The 12,178-nt window shown below is 44.2% G+C and overlaps 2 protein-coding genes across 3 annotated transcripts in view; one reads left to right on the forward strand and one right to left on the reverse strand.

Moving 5' to 3' along the window:
- Positions 1 to 773: 773 nt before the first annotated feature.
- Positions 774 to 6,506, reverse strand: RPS14 (ribosomal protein S14). Its single transcript, XM_064278337.1, has 5 exons — positions 6,391 to 6,506; positions 3,771 to 3,921; positions 3,095 to 3,256; positions 1,656 to 1,732; positions 774 to 887 (listed from the first exon to the last, which is right to left on the reverse strand). The coding sequence occupies exons 2-5, from the start codon at positions 3,917 to 3,919 to the stop codon at positions 820 to 822; spliced, it is 456 nt and encodes a 151-aa protein (XP_064134407.1). The 5' UTR covers positions 3,920 to 3,921; positions 6,391 to 6,506; the 3' UTR covers positions 774 to 819.
- Positions 6,459 to 12,178, forward strand: part of NDST1 (N-deacetylase and N-sulfotransferase 1) — a 173,266-nt gene continuing 167,546 nt past the window's right edge. The window contains exon 1 of one of the 2 annotated variants that reach the window (XM_064278284.1): positions 6,459 to 6,548. The gene's annotated coding sequence lies outside the window, so the exon portion shown is untranslated. Of the gene's footprint in view, positions 6,626 to 12,178 lie in introns of both variants that reach the window. The other variant, XM_064278250.1, reaches the window with a different exon arrangement.

A 12,178-nucleotide genomic window follows, 5' to 3' on the forward strand; every position in this document is an offset into this window, starting at 1 on the left:
CTCCCATGGAAAGGCCGGTGAGCTTGAACTGCTGACTTTTTGGTTGGCAGCCAATGCTTTAACCACTGTGCCACCAGGGCTCCTTTATCACAGGGATGGACCTACAGTAATTCCTTGCAGAACAGTACCATCTGGTACCCTCAGTCCTCGGAGCTGGATGAGCTTCCTGAAAGCAAGAACTTTGTCTTTTCATTGCTGATGAAAATAGGACTCAATGTATATTTGTGGAGTGACTGAATCTCTATGTACTTTGTGTACTGATCAAGATCTGAGTGAAAAAAAAAAAAAAAAAAAAGCAAGATGCTGAAGAGTGTGCTCTCATCAGTTTTGCACAGAAGGTGTGGGGGGAGAACACACGCCCACACGTGTTTATATATGGAGCATGTCTGGAAGCCTCCTCTTCTGCTCAGGCTACACTTGGCTCCACAGTTCCCACCCCGCCCCCCGACTCTTTAAGTGGTCCATTTTTGGAACCAACATCTCCATTTTTGAAACAAGGTCTCCAAGGCCTCGGTCAGCTTTAGATGGCCGAGGCAACCTAATGCCATCAGGAGCACTGTGGAAAAAGCTAAGCGCAGCATCACCATCTCACCTCTCCTCACACCCTCTGTCCCATTCAGGGGCTGAACCAACTCCTGTGTTCCTCGAAGGGTTATTTACATCCTCTGAAGCAGCATACTCTGTTAAATACCTGCTGCTTCCTAGACAGGAGGAAGAAATCAAATATCCCTGAGGGGTGGCCCGCCACATGAAGGAGATGAGTCGAAACAGTGTACACGAAGGCAATTTATTAACAGAAAATACTCTGATGAGTCTTGTTCACAGACGGCGACCACGGCGACCCCCCTTTCTGCGGGTGCTGTCAGAGGGAATTGGGGTGACATCCTCTGTGGGGAGGAAGAGAAAACATCATTGGAGCCAGACGGGAAGGTCTCCATGCCTCCCTAGGCTGGTAGTCCAACTGAGCTGCAATGGACCCTCTTCAGCCCCAAAGAGAACAGGAGAATGTGGAGCTGCCCACCTCTTGCTTCTTGAAAATTCCGAGTGTGGTCTAATCTCACTTTCCAGAAAAGGAAACTGAGGCTCAGTGAGGGTAAACAACTTGCATAGTGTCAAGGGCAGATATGACAAATGCACACGTTCCTGTCACCTAGTCCATTGACTCTGTAGAGAAAATGCCTCCTAAACAGACCAATGTCTCCTCTTCAATAGGTAAAAGGTTGAAACCAAGAGATGACATGAGGGCAACTGGTGCTACACGAATATTGCACTTGCCATGGATTTAGTGGGCAGGGACCAAGGGTGTAGAATGTCTTACAATGCAGGAAACACACAAAATGCCAACAGCAACCCCTCAGGAAACACTGGGAAGGAAAGACAATCTGTCTCTCGTCAGTTCCACCAGATGCCACCTCAAACGCTGCACGAGGCAGCGAGCGTGGGGCAGAGATTCAGAAATGAAAATCCTACTGCAGATGGGAAGGACAACACCCACATTAAGGGAGAGATTTTAATTCCCACAGGGTCCCCTGCAGCCCCCATATCAACCTAACTGCCAACAGTTATCAGACCAGGTCCTGTACCTGCTAGACGCACCATTTCTGAGGTCAACAGTTCAAACCAAAACACAGCATTAGCCAGAGGAAGGCACTTACCAATCCTTCCGATCTTCATTCCTGAACGGGCAAGGGCTCTGAGGGCAGACTGGGCCCCAGGTCCAGGGGTCTTGGTCCTAGGAAACAAAGTCTAAGTTAACAAAAGCCTTTGGCCACCTCTGGCTGTTTTAATTCTTAAAGCCTGTAATCAAGTTACTGAATTGGGATTCTCCATTTTCAGATACCGAAATCCTCTTGTTCAGGGCTCTAAAAGCTTTCTGTAAAGGGCCAAATAATACATTATTTTAGGCTTGGCAGGTAATTTACGGTTTTTGCCACTTTTTTAACGATGCTTTAAAAAAAAAAAAAAAAAACCTTTTCTCAGCCTACCAAAACCTGTTGACATCAAGTCGATTCAAACTCATAGTGACCTTATAGGATAGAGCAGAACTGCCCCCTAGGGTTTCCAAGGAGGGGCTGGTAGATTCAAACTGCTGACCTTTTGGTTAGCAGCCAAGCTCTCAACCACTATGCCACCAGGACCACAGAAGAACAAATGGCAGGCCAGTTTGCCTCACATTGCCTACAGCCTGTTTAAGTCACTGTCTCTTCCTACCACATGTTGTGATTTTAAGTCTTCTTTGGTGCACCTCTAAGAGCTACAGCTGCTAACAAAAAAAAGGTTGGCAGTTCGAATCCATCAGCTGCTCCATGGAAATCCTATGGGGCGGTTCTACTTTGTCCTACAGGGTCATCAGGAGTCAGAATTGACCCAATGGCAATGTTTTTTGTTGTCGTTGTTCTGCCTACCCTAGACCAAGATACCACTATCTCTCCCACAGACCACTTTAGAACTTTCTGATATGTTCCCATTCAGCAGTCATCTAAAACAAAACAATCTCAAGTCACCACTATTGAAATGTTTTCATGACTTCCCACCCCTCTCTTGACTAAAATTCAAATCCTTACCATATCCTACAAGACCCCTGCCTACCTCTGATCATACCTCATGCCACTCTTCCTCAAAGAGGCCAAGGTCATTCTCATCTCAAGACCTTTTCCTTGCAGCTGTCTCTAGTTGGGATAATCTCCCTCCTTCACCAAGCTGACTCCTGGCTCACCATTAAGGTCTTACTTTAAATTGCACCTTATCAGTGGCTCATCCCTGGCCAACGTGACACTTTTGCTTCCTAGCACTCGCCACAAATGGAAACCACATATTCCCTGCTCTAAGTTGTTTTAAGTGTGAATCCCCTACTAGCCCAGGTACCAAACCAGGGTACAGACTACCTACTTCTTCCCACCACCCTCTTCCAGTACCTAGAGCACAGTGCCTGGTATGCAGTAAATACTCAATAAATACAGTGATTTGCTTGACGGGTGTGGGCAAATTATTAAATATGTAAAATGTCTTGTTAAAGTTGTAAGAAAAAATGAAGACTCAAATCTGGGTGCCCACGCCCAGCGGTCTTTATCACCACTCAGCCCCAGCCCCATACCGATTGCCTCCTGTGGCACGGAGTTTGATGTGTAGGGCAGTGATGCCCAGCTCCTTGCACCTCTGGGCCACATCCTGGGCAGCCAACATAGCGGCGTATGGTGAGGATTCATCTCGGTCAGCCTTTACCTTCATTCCACCAGTCACACGGCAGATGGTTTCCCTGGGGACAAAAGCAGTCATTTACTCCCTGTTCAGCAAAGATTCACTGACAGCTTAGTATTAGAGGATGGATGGTCAACGTGAATTATGTGTCCTGTTCCTCTGACAAATGCTAAGTGCCTACAGCCTATTAACTGTACAGCACTGGGGATACAAGTGAGCAAGACCACATGTGCTCTGCCTTCATGGGCCTCACAGACTACTGGAGTTGGAAGACCTCATAGAGCCTAGCTCTGTATCAACGCTGACATTCATTTTTCCATTTAATCCTCAAAATTACTTTATGAGGGAGGCACTGAAATATTTGTGAACTAATGACAAGCACAACATTTACTTTTTAGTTGGCCTGGTATCCACAGCAAAAATAGGAACACTTCCCTCACATAAGGCACCTCATCTGGACAAAATAATAATTCTTTTGGGAGAATACCCTAAACTGCCACTTAGTCCCTGGGTCATTTCTTCCCCCAGCCCCTGGCCTGCGGAGCTCTGTGACTAACCACCCAGGTACTTACTTGCCAGAGAGATCAGTGACATGGACAAAAGTGTCATTGAAGGATGCAAAAATGTGGCAGACACCAAAGACATTCTCTCCTTCAGCCACCTGAGGTCCAAGGCTGATGACCTGCTCTTCCTTCTTTTCCTTCCCCTTGCGAGGCGCCATGTCTGAATGGAATGAAAAGAACTCCAATGTTGGCAACAAAAGGTTTCCAGAACCTCTTTTCCCTGGCTATTAAAGAAAACCCCAAATTTTGCTCCTATGCCTGTTTGCCTCCACCCAGGACTGTTAAAGTCACTCATTTCTGCCTATCTCAAACACATTTCTCCATGCACTCCAAAAATTTCAACTGGTAATTGAAAACTACTGGTACTTTGCCAAAAAGGCAAAGTACCCTTTTTTGTCCTGTCGCCAGCAACCACCAAAAGCAAAGCTTACAGCACCTAGAGGATAGAAACTTAGGGCTCTAGCAGCAGATGATGCTAAGCAGCTCTTGAATTTTTAACCAACTGGCCTCCATACCATGAAAAACACACACTGGCTTAGGTCTCTGCAGACCTTTGAGTTCAAATAGCAGCTCTGTAAACCTGTGCATATCAATTCCCCTCTCTGGGCCTTATGTTCCCAATATGTAAAAGAGTCAGACAGACCTGTCTGCACAGCACTCCGTCTTCTACCAACTGCTCTCCTCCCAAGGATACACCACCACTCTCATTTTACGGAAGTGAAAAGGTGAGGAATTTTGTTCAGGTTGACTTAAGGAAGTCAGTTGCAAAGCAGAGAGATCCGAACCAAGTTAGGGGACTAGATCCACACATCTCACAACACTTTCAATGCTAAAACTGATCCCACATTTTCAGGTCCCCAGGTACTATTTATAGGAAGCCTGAAAGACCACACCCCCAAAACTGAGTAGAACGCCAAAGCCAATATGTACCCATGCACCAATGGAAGCTGTTCTGAAGACCCTTTATTTGACAAAAAGCCCAATGCCTGTTGAATTCTGTACCAACTCATTAGCTTAAAATCCAAGGCTTCCTTATCAACATACCCCTCCAGACGCATCTACTATTTCTTGTGTTCTACCTGATCCCTAGAAAAACCAATTTAAATGCTACCTCCCATCCCCTAGCAAGACATCTCCTCATAATCCTTCCACAACTATTTAAATCTAAGTCCTTAAACTTTTACTAGCACCAAGTATAAGGTACTAAAACATGTCCTCCAGGGAGGCTGATGGAAAAGACCCACCGCAGAAATCCAGTGTACATGAGACAAATAGCTGTAATCTGATATAGCATGTAAATACAACCAGTGTCATGGGACCTAGGAAAGGGTGACAGTTGACTAGAGAAGGGAAAAGTAGATGAGAATGTGGAAGACTTTCTGCCTCCTCCAAGGCTCAAGCATCGGCACAATTTCCTAACATTTTCAAAACACGGGAAAACTAAGGGCTAAAGTGAAACCAGGCTGTCCTACTGCCTGCAGATGGAGAAGACAAAGATAGGAGGCCCTTGTCTAGGGCCATAAAGACAGTGGCAGAATCCAAGTGTCCTGACTCCCCATCTAGCACTTATCCCACAATGCTTCTACTCTGCACACCAATAACAACTACCCTGGCCCTGGAAAAGTTCACATTTCATGTGTTCCAGTGTCTCAGCAGTGCCTTCTTCATTATGTTTAGCCAGTACCTAATATATGAAACAGTGAAAGTATAGGTCTTACTAGGTGTACAAAGTTAATTGTCCTTACTTTCAAATTAGACTAATAGAGCACAATCCAGTGGGATAAGTGTTGTTAAGGAAGGTGCCATGCAGGTTTACGGGACAGAAGCTCTAAATTCTGCCTGGAGAAACTCTGAAAGGCTCCAGTAGATCTGGTCTGAGTCCTCAGGTAACAATCTGAGTTCCGGCATGGTAGCTACTCAATAAATACTGATTTTGCAGTTTCCCCCATCCCAGATGGGGATGAGGAGAAAGGTCACTTGGGGGCATATAAATGCGTGGTAGGCCCTCAGGAAACACTGGTTTGCAGTCCCTAACCCCAATTTCTGGCTTTGAGAGGCCTGTCCCAAACGCCCAGAACTTGCAACGTGTTCCTCTCTGCAACAGCTAGACCTGTTCAGATTTAGAAGCACCGAACACAGGGCAGAGAGGCTTTCACTGCGTTCCCTCCTTGACGCCTCTCTACAATCACGTTGGATCGGTATTCCTGTTACTCTCATTTTCCAAACTAGTTAGCAGACTTTGAGATTAAGCTCTGGCCTGAGATCGCCCATAAAGAAGCTGATAAAACAGAGGTGGAAGTCCAGATCTGACTAGGGTCCCCGCTCCTCTCCATCACGTTGTGCGGCCGCCCAAATGCGGCCGTGGCCGAGCGCGGGGACCCGGCAGAGCCCGCACTCACCCCAGCTTCACCAGCTGCATTCCTGTAGAGAGGTTGCCTCTCTCTACGCAGGGCGCGAACTTGAGTCTGGGCGACCGCGAACTGGGATTCGGGTCTGGATCCGCCGGCCACACCCATCCCACCCGGCACCCGAGTCAGTTCCGTGGAAAGACCCCAAGCCCAGGTCCCCAGCCATGCCGGACCCCCAAGTCGAAGGATGCCGCCAGATTGTACCCAGCAAGGCCTCTTACCCGCGCGTCGTCTCCAGACTCCGCCACCGGAAAAAGAGGCTGGGACAAGGCGGAGCGACGAGTGACTTCCGCGCTCCCGGAAGTGCTGCTTCTAAGGTCACGGGGAGAGGCCCCGGCTCCCGGAAGATGCCGCTTTTGGCGTTTCCAAAGAGATTAAGGTGCGTCCTTTGAAAAGACAGTTGACTCGCGGGAGGGCGAAAGAAAGCAAGGGTGCGAGGAATGCTGCTACGAGCAGGTAGGTCCGTGCGACTGCGCGAAGCGGCTACTCCTGCTGGGTGAGGCGGGGCTGTGCTCCCAGATGGCGGTGCCCATGGCTAGACGAACTTCCGCTATCCTGACCCCAGGCCTGGGCAGCCTGGAGCCTGCACCGTCCCTCGTGGCACGGAGGGAAATAACAATAACAAAACCGCAGTAATCCCATACTTCGGTCAACTAGGTACTGGGCTTTGTGCTAGCTGGTAATCATAAAAATAAAAATTAATTATTCAGTATTTTTTATATCCCAGCCTGGGCTAAGCGGTTTACTGTATTGCTTCATTTAATCCTTACGACATTATCAAGTAGGTAACTGTCTCATTCATTGCTTTTGTACAGGTGGTGGTGTTGTTAGGTGCCATGGAGTCAGGTTCCTACTCATAAGCGACCTCATGTACAACAGAACAAAACACTGCCCTGTCCTGCGCCATCTTCACAATCATTGTTATGTTGGAGCCCATTGTTGCAGCCACTGTGTCCATTCATTTCGTTCAGGGTCTTCCTCTTTTTCACTGACCCTCTGCTTTACCAAGCTTGATGTCCTTTTTCAGGGACTGGTGCCTCCTGATAACATGTCCAAAGTACATGAGTTAAGTCACGTCATCCTTGCTTCTAATGAGCCTTCTGGGTGTACTTCTTCCAAGACAAATTTGTTCATTCTCCTGGCAGTCCATGGTATAGTCAATATTTTTACAGATAAGGGATATTAAGTAACTTGTCTGAGATCACACAGTTGTGGTAGATTGGGAATGCTAACTTCAAAGCCTTTATGCTTAACTTCCACATGCTGCTCTAATAACAACGACCTGGACCTCAAAAGCTTGGGAGAATGCAGATGTAAATGTGGGGGAAGGTAAGAATTGCACCTAGCAGAGCTTGGCAAACAGTAGGAGATTTTATATACATGTATGGAAACCCTGGTGGCATAGTGGTTAAGCGCTACAGCTGCCAACCAAAAGGTCGGCAGTTCGAATCCACCAGGAACTCCTTGGAAACCCTGTGGGGAAGTTCTGCTCTGTCTTATAGGGTCGCTATGAGTCGGAATCGACTCGATGGCAATGGGTGTGTGTATATATATATATGTATGTATATATATATATATTTAACAGTGAACCAATATCTAGAAGGGCATATAGTTTTTTTGTGAGCTGGAGTAGACATTGCTGAATGACGGAATTCAATTTAGAGACTTCAGCTCAGTTTAGGGAAGAACTTTTTTGTAATTTTTTTTTTAATAATTTTTATTGTGCTTTAAGTGAAAGTTTACAAATCAAGTCAGTCTGTCACACATAAGCCTATATACACCTTACTACATACTCCCATTTACTCTCCCCCTAATGAGTCAGCCCGCTCCCTCCCTCCAGTCTCTCCTTTCGTGACCATTTTGTCAGTTTCTAACCCTCTCTACCCTCCCCTCTCCCCTCCAGACAGGAGATGCTTAACACAGTCTTAAGTGTCCACCCGATGTAAGCAGCTCACTCTTCATCAGCATCTCTCTCCAACCCATTGTCCAGTCCCTTCCATGTCTGATGAGTTGTCTTTGGGAATGGTTCCTGTCCTGGGCCAACAGAAGGTTTGGGGAACATGACCGCTGGGATTCTTCTAGTCTCAGTCAGACCATTAAGTCTGGTCTTTTTATGAGAATTTGGGGTCTGCATCCCACTGTTCTCCTGCTGCCTCAGGGGTTCTCTGTTATGCTCCCTGTCAGGGCAGTCATCGGCTGTGGCCAGGCACCATCTAGTTCTTCTAGTCTCAGGATGATGTAAGTCTCTAGTTCATGTGGCCCTTTCTATCTCTTGGACTCGTAGTTAACGTGCGACCTTGGTGTTCTTCATTCTCCTTTGATCCAGGTGGGTTGAGACCAACTGATGCATCTTAGATGGCTGCTAATTAGCATTTAAGACCCCAGACACCACACTTCAAAGTGGGATGCAGAATGTTTTCATAATAGAATTTATTTTGCCAATTGACTTATAAGTCCCCTTAAGCCATAGTCCCCAAACCCCTGCCCCTGCTCCGCTGACCTTCGAAGCATTCAGTTTAGGGGAAGAACTTTTTAAAAATATAATTCCTCTTTACCATTTACAAGAGTAATTAATTACAGAACAACCATAAAATATAAATATGCAGAAAAGGAACAAAGCAACACTCTTACCCACTGCTGTTAATACCTTGGTGTATGTCCTTCCTAAACATCATCTAAGTATATACACACAGGAGAAGCATTTTTTTTTTAAATAGAAAATGATCTTACAATATTTTTCTTTGATGGTTTTAAATTATGCTCATTATAAACAATTCATGCAACACAGAAAAGTATGTGGGGAAAAAATAAAAATCATCCCCAAATTCTTTCTTCTGGAAATACCACCATTATCAAATTGGAGAACATCATTCCAGAAATAACTTTCTATACCAATATGTAACTTTATCTATATAACGTACAATTTTATGTAAACAAAATTATATTCTATATGCTACTTGGTAACTTTTTTCATACTCAACATTGTCTCGGCTATTTCTCCATAATAAACAGTACAGATCTACATGTTCTACAAATCTTTTAGATATTACTATTATTTTGAATATGAAATGCATTCAAAAAATTAAAACTACAAAAAATTACCAAAAAGTGTACAATGAATCCTCCTCCCCCTCCTCCCACCCCATTCCCAGCAACTGAATCCTCTCCCTGCAGACAGTCAGTGATACCCTTATTTCCTCATCTTTAACTGCTACATGATATTCCTTTGTAAAAATGTATCATAATTTATTTAACCAGTTCTTGATTTATGGGCATTTAGATTATTTCTGGAGTTAGGACATATAACCAAGACTGTAAAAACAAATTTGTGCAATTCTCTCGTTAGAGTAAATCGCTAGAAGTCAAAAGGAATATATATTTTAAATTTCGAGACCTGTTGCTAAACTATCCTCCAGAAAGTCCATATCAATTTTCATTTCTGCTACACTGAGAAAAATATCTCCTTTCCGTATTGTATTTCTTTAATGATAATTGAGGCCAAATAACTCTTTATAGATTGTTTTGACTATTTGCATCTCTTCTGTGCATTGTTTGGTTATATTCCTTGAAGAAGAGGCCTTTTTTGTTCTCAAGTAGTGAGTTCCCCAGTAGAGGAGGTATGTTAGCAGAGACTGGAGTTTTGTGAAGTAAGTCTTTGATTTGAATAAGAGTTATATTAAATAAACAGACCTCTGTTTATTCCTCAGTGAGGGAAGGCTTCCTGGAGGGAGCAGGGATTGATCCTATAGCTGAAGGCAGCCCGCATAATAGCCTCAGGACAAATTTTTCCACAGGGAAGTCTCATCTCCATCCTGGAAACCATCAAAGTCACTGCTTTCAAAACTCTGCTTTGATCATTTAATCAACATGTTTATTGCTTCTTCAAATAGTTTAGTCTTAATGGTTAAGACGGTGGTTTCTAGAGTCAGACTACTTGGATTCAAATTCCATCTCTGCAATTTCTAGTCGTGGGTCCTTGGACAAGGTTTGTAACCTCTCTGGACTTTATTTTTCTAATCTGTAAAATAGGGTAATAATAGTATTTTTAAACACATATTATATATATACATATACCAAACCAAAAAAACAAAACCCAGTGCTGTTGGGTTGATTCCAACTCATAGCAACCCTATAGGACAGAGTAAAACTGCCCCGTAGAGTTTGCAAGGAGCGCCTGGCGGATTCGAACTGCCAACCCTTTGGTTAGCAGCCGTAGCAATTAACCACTACACCACCAGGGTTTCCATATATGTATATATATATGTAAATACGTACATACATACACACACACACACACGCACACATATTTGTTGTTAGGTGCCGTCAAGTAAGTTCTAACTCAAAACCACCGTATGTACAACAGAATGAAATATGGCCTGGTCCCGTGCCATCTTCACAATCATTGTTATGCTTGAGCCTGATGTTGCAGCCACGGTGTCAGTCTATCTCATTGAGGGTCTTCCTCTCTTTCACTGACCCTCTACTTTTCCAAGCATGATTCCCTTCTCCAGGGACTGGTCCCTCCTGATAACATGTCCAAAGCATGTGAGACGAAGTCTTGCCATCCTTGTTTCTAATGAGCATTCTGGGTGTACTTCTTCCAAGACAGACTTGTTCATTCTTCTGGCAGTCCATGGTATATTTAGTATTCTTTGCCAACACTGTATTTCAAAGGCACCAATTCTTCTTCAGTCTTCCTTATTCATTGTCCAGCTTTCACATGCATATGAGGTGATTGAAAGCACCATGGCTTGAGCTAGGCGCACCTTAGTCCTTAAAGTGACATCTTTGCTTTTGAACACTTTAAAGAGGTCTTTTGCAGCACATTTGCCCAATGCAGTGCATTGTTTAATTTCTTGACTGCTGCTTCCATGAGTGTTGATTGTGGATCCAAGTAAAATGAAATTCTTGACAACTTCAACCTCTTCTCCACTTATCGTGATGTTGCTTATTGGTCCAGTTGTGAGGATTTTTGTTTTCTTTATATATATATATATATATATATATATATATATACACACACACACACACACATACACACACATGTATATATCCCACTCTGTGCCAGGCACTGGGATACAGTAATAATGGCATTTATGCTGAGGCCTGAAAGTACAGTAGGAATTAGCTTGATGAAGATGGGAAGAATGTTCTGGGCAGGGAGAACAGCATATGCAAAGGTCCTGAGGTGGGAATGTGCTCAGAGAGTTCAAGACATTAAAAAACAGCCAGTGATAATAAAATTTGTACTCTCTTGTCTTATATACCTAAAAGGCAAAAGAAGGCCTTGGGCTAAATTGTGGATGTACATTGAGTCTGCTCATTTTAGCAATACAATTGATGAGAACTTTGCTCTTACTTAAGATCCTGGTGAAGAACTAGATGGCATCCGGTGGAAAACCAGCACCGTGAGTTTAAAGAACCTGCCATGGTCGCCATCTAGGAGCTCGACTAAGTCGAGTTATTGATCATTGATGTGGTATCTCCAATCTCCAATCAAAAGGAGGAAATGATTTAGGAAATAATATTGGAGTCATTATTCCCTGTCCTTGAGCGTAGAGAATGTGACCCAGCTGGAGCTGGACTCACAAGGACACCTCAACTGGGCCCTGAGGTATAATAACAATAGATAGAATAATCTTGGAAAATATCTTTTAGGGAAACTTTCACAGAAGCCAGAACACAAAAGACTTTCCACTCTTATCTTTTTTTATTAACATTTAGTAAACAGAAATTTGTTGGACCAATGAAGACCCTCCTGACCGTGGTTACTGAAACCTGTACCAATGATTGTTAAGAAAGACAATTCAAAATGTAGGATGACAGTTTCTAGCCAATCTGTGAAAAGGTGAAGCTTTCAATGGTTTTGCCCATTTGTAATGTTAACATACCCTGGTGACTCTGTAACCTTCCTTGGAGGCAGACGTGGCTGTGGCAACATGCTTATCCGTTTTCCCACTTTTGTCTATTCAGTAATATCCTTGGACTCAGACAGATGTGACTGTGGTA

Source organism: Loxodonta africana, chromosome 2, assembly GCF_030014295.1.
Source record: "Loxodonta africana isolate mLoxAfr1 chromosome 2, mLoxAfr1.hap2, whole genome shotgun sequence".
In the NCBI taxonomy this organism is placed as follows: domain Eukaryota; kingdom Metazoa; phylum Chordata; class Mammalia; order Proboscidea; family Elephantidae; genus Loxodonta; species Loxodonta africana.

What these genes read in the sequence shown, in the direction of transcription:
- RPS14 (XM_064278337.1), bottom strand. Translation starts at nt 3,919, where the DNA reads ATGGCGCCTCGCAAGGGGAAGGAAAAGAAGGAAGAGCAGGTCATCAGC. An exon ending in GTCACTGATCTCTCTGGCAA is followed by an intron (nt 3,257 to 3,770) that starts GTAAGTACCTGG and finishes TTTTGTCCCCAG; the next exon opens with GGAAACCATCTGCCGTGTGA. An exon ending in CGTGCCACAGGAGGCAATCG is followed by an intron (nt 1,733 to 3,094) that starts GTATGGGGCTGG and finishes TTTGTTTCCTAG; the next exon opens with GACCAAGACCCCTGGACCTG.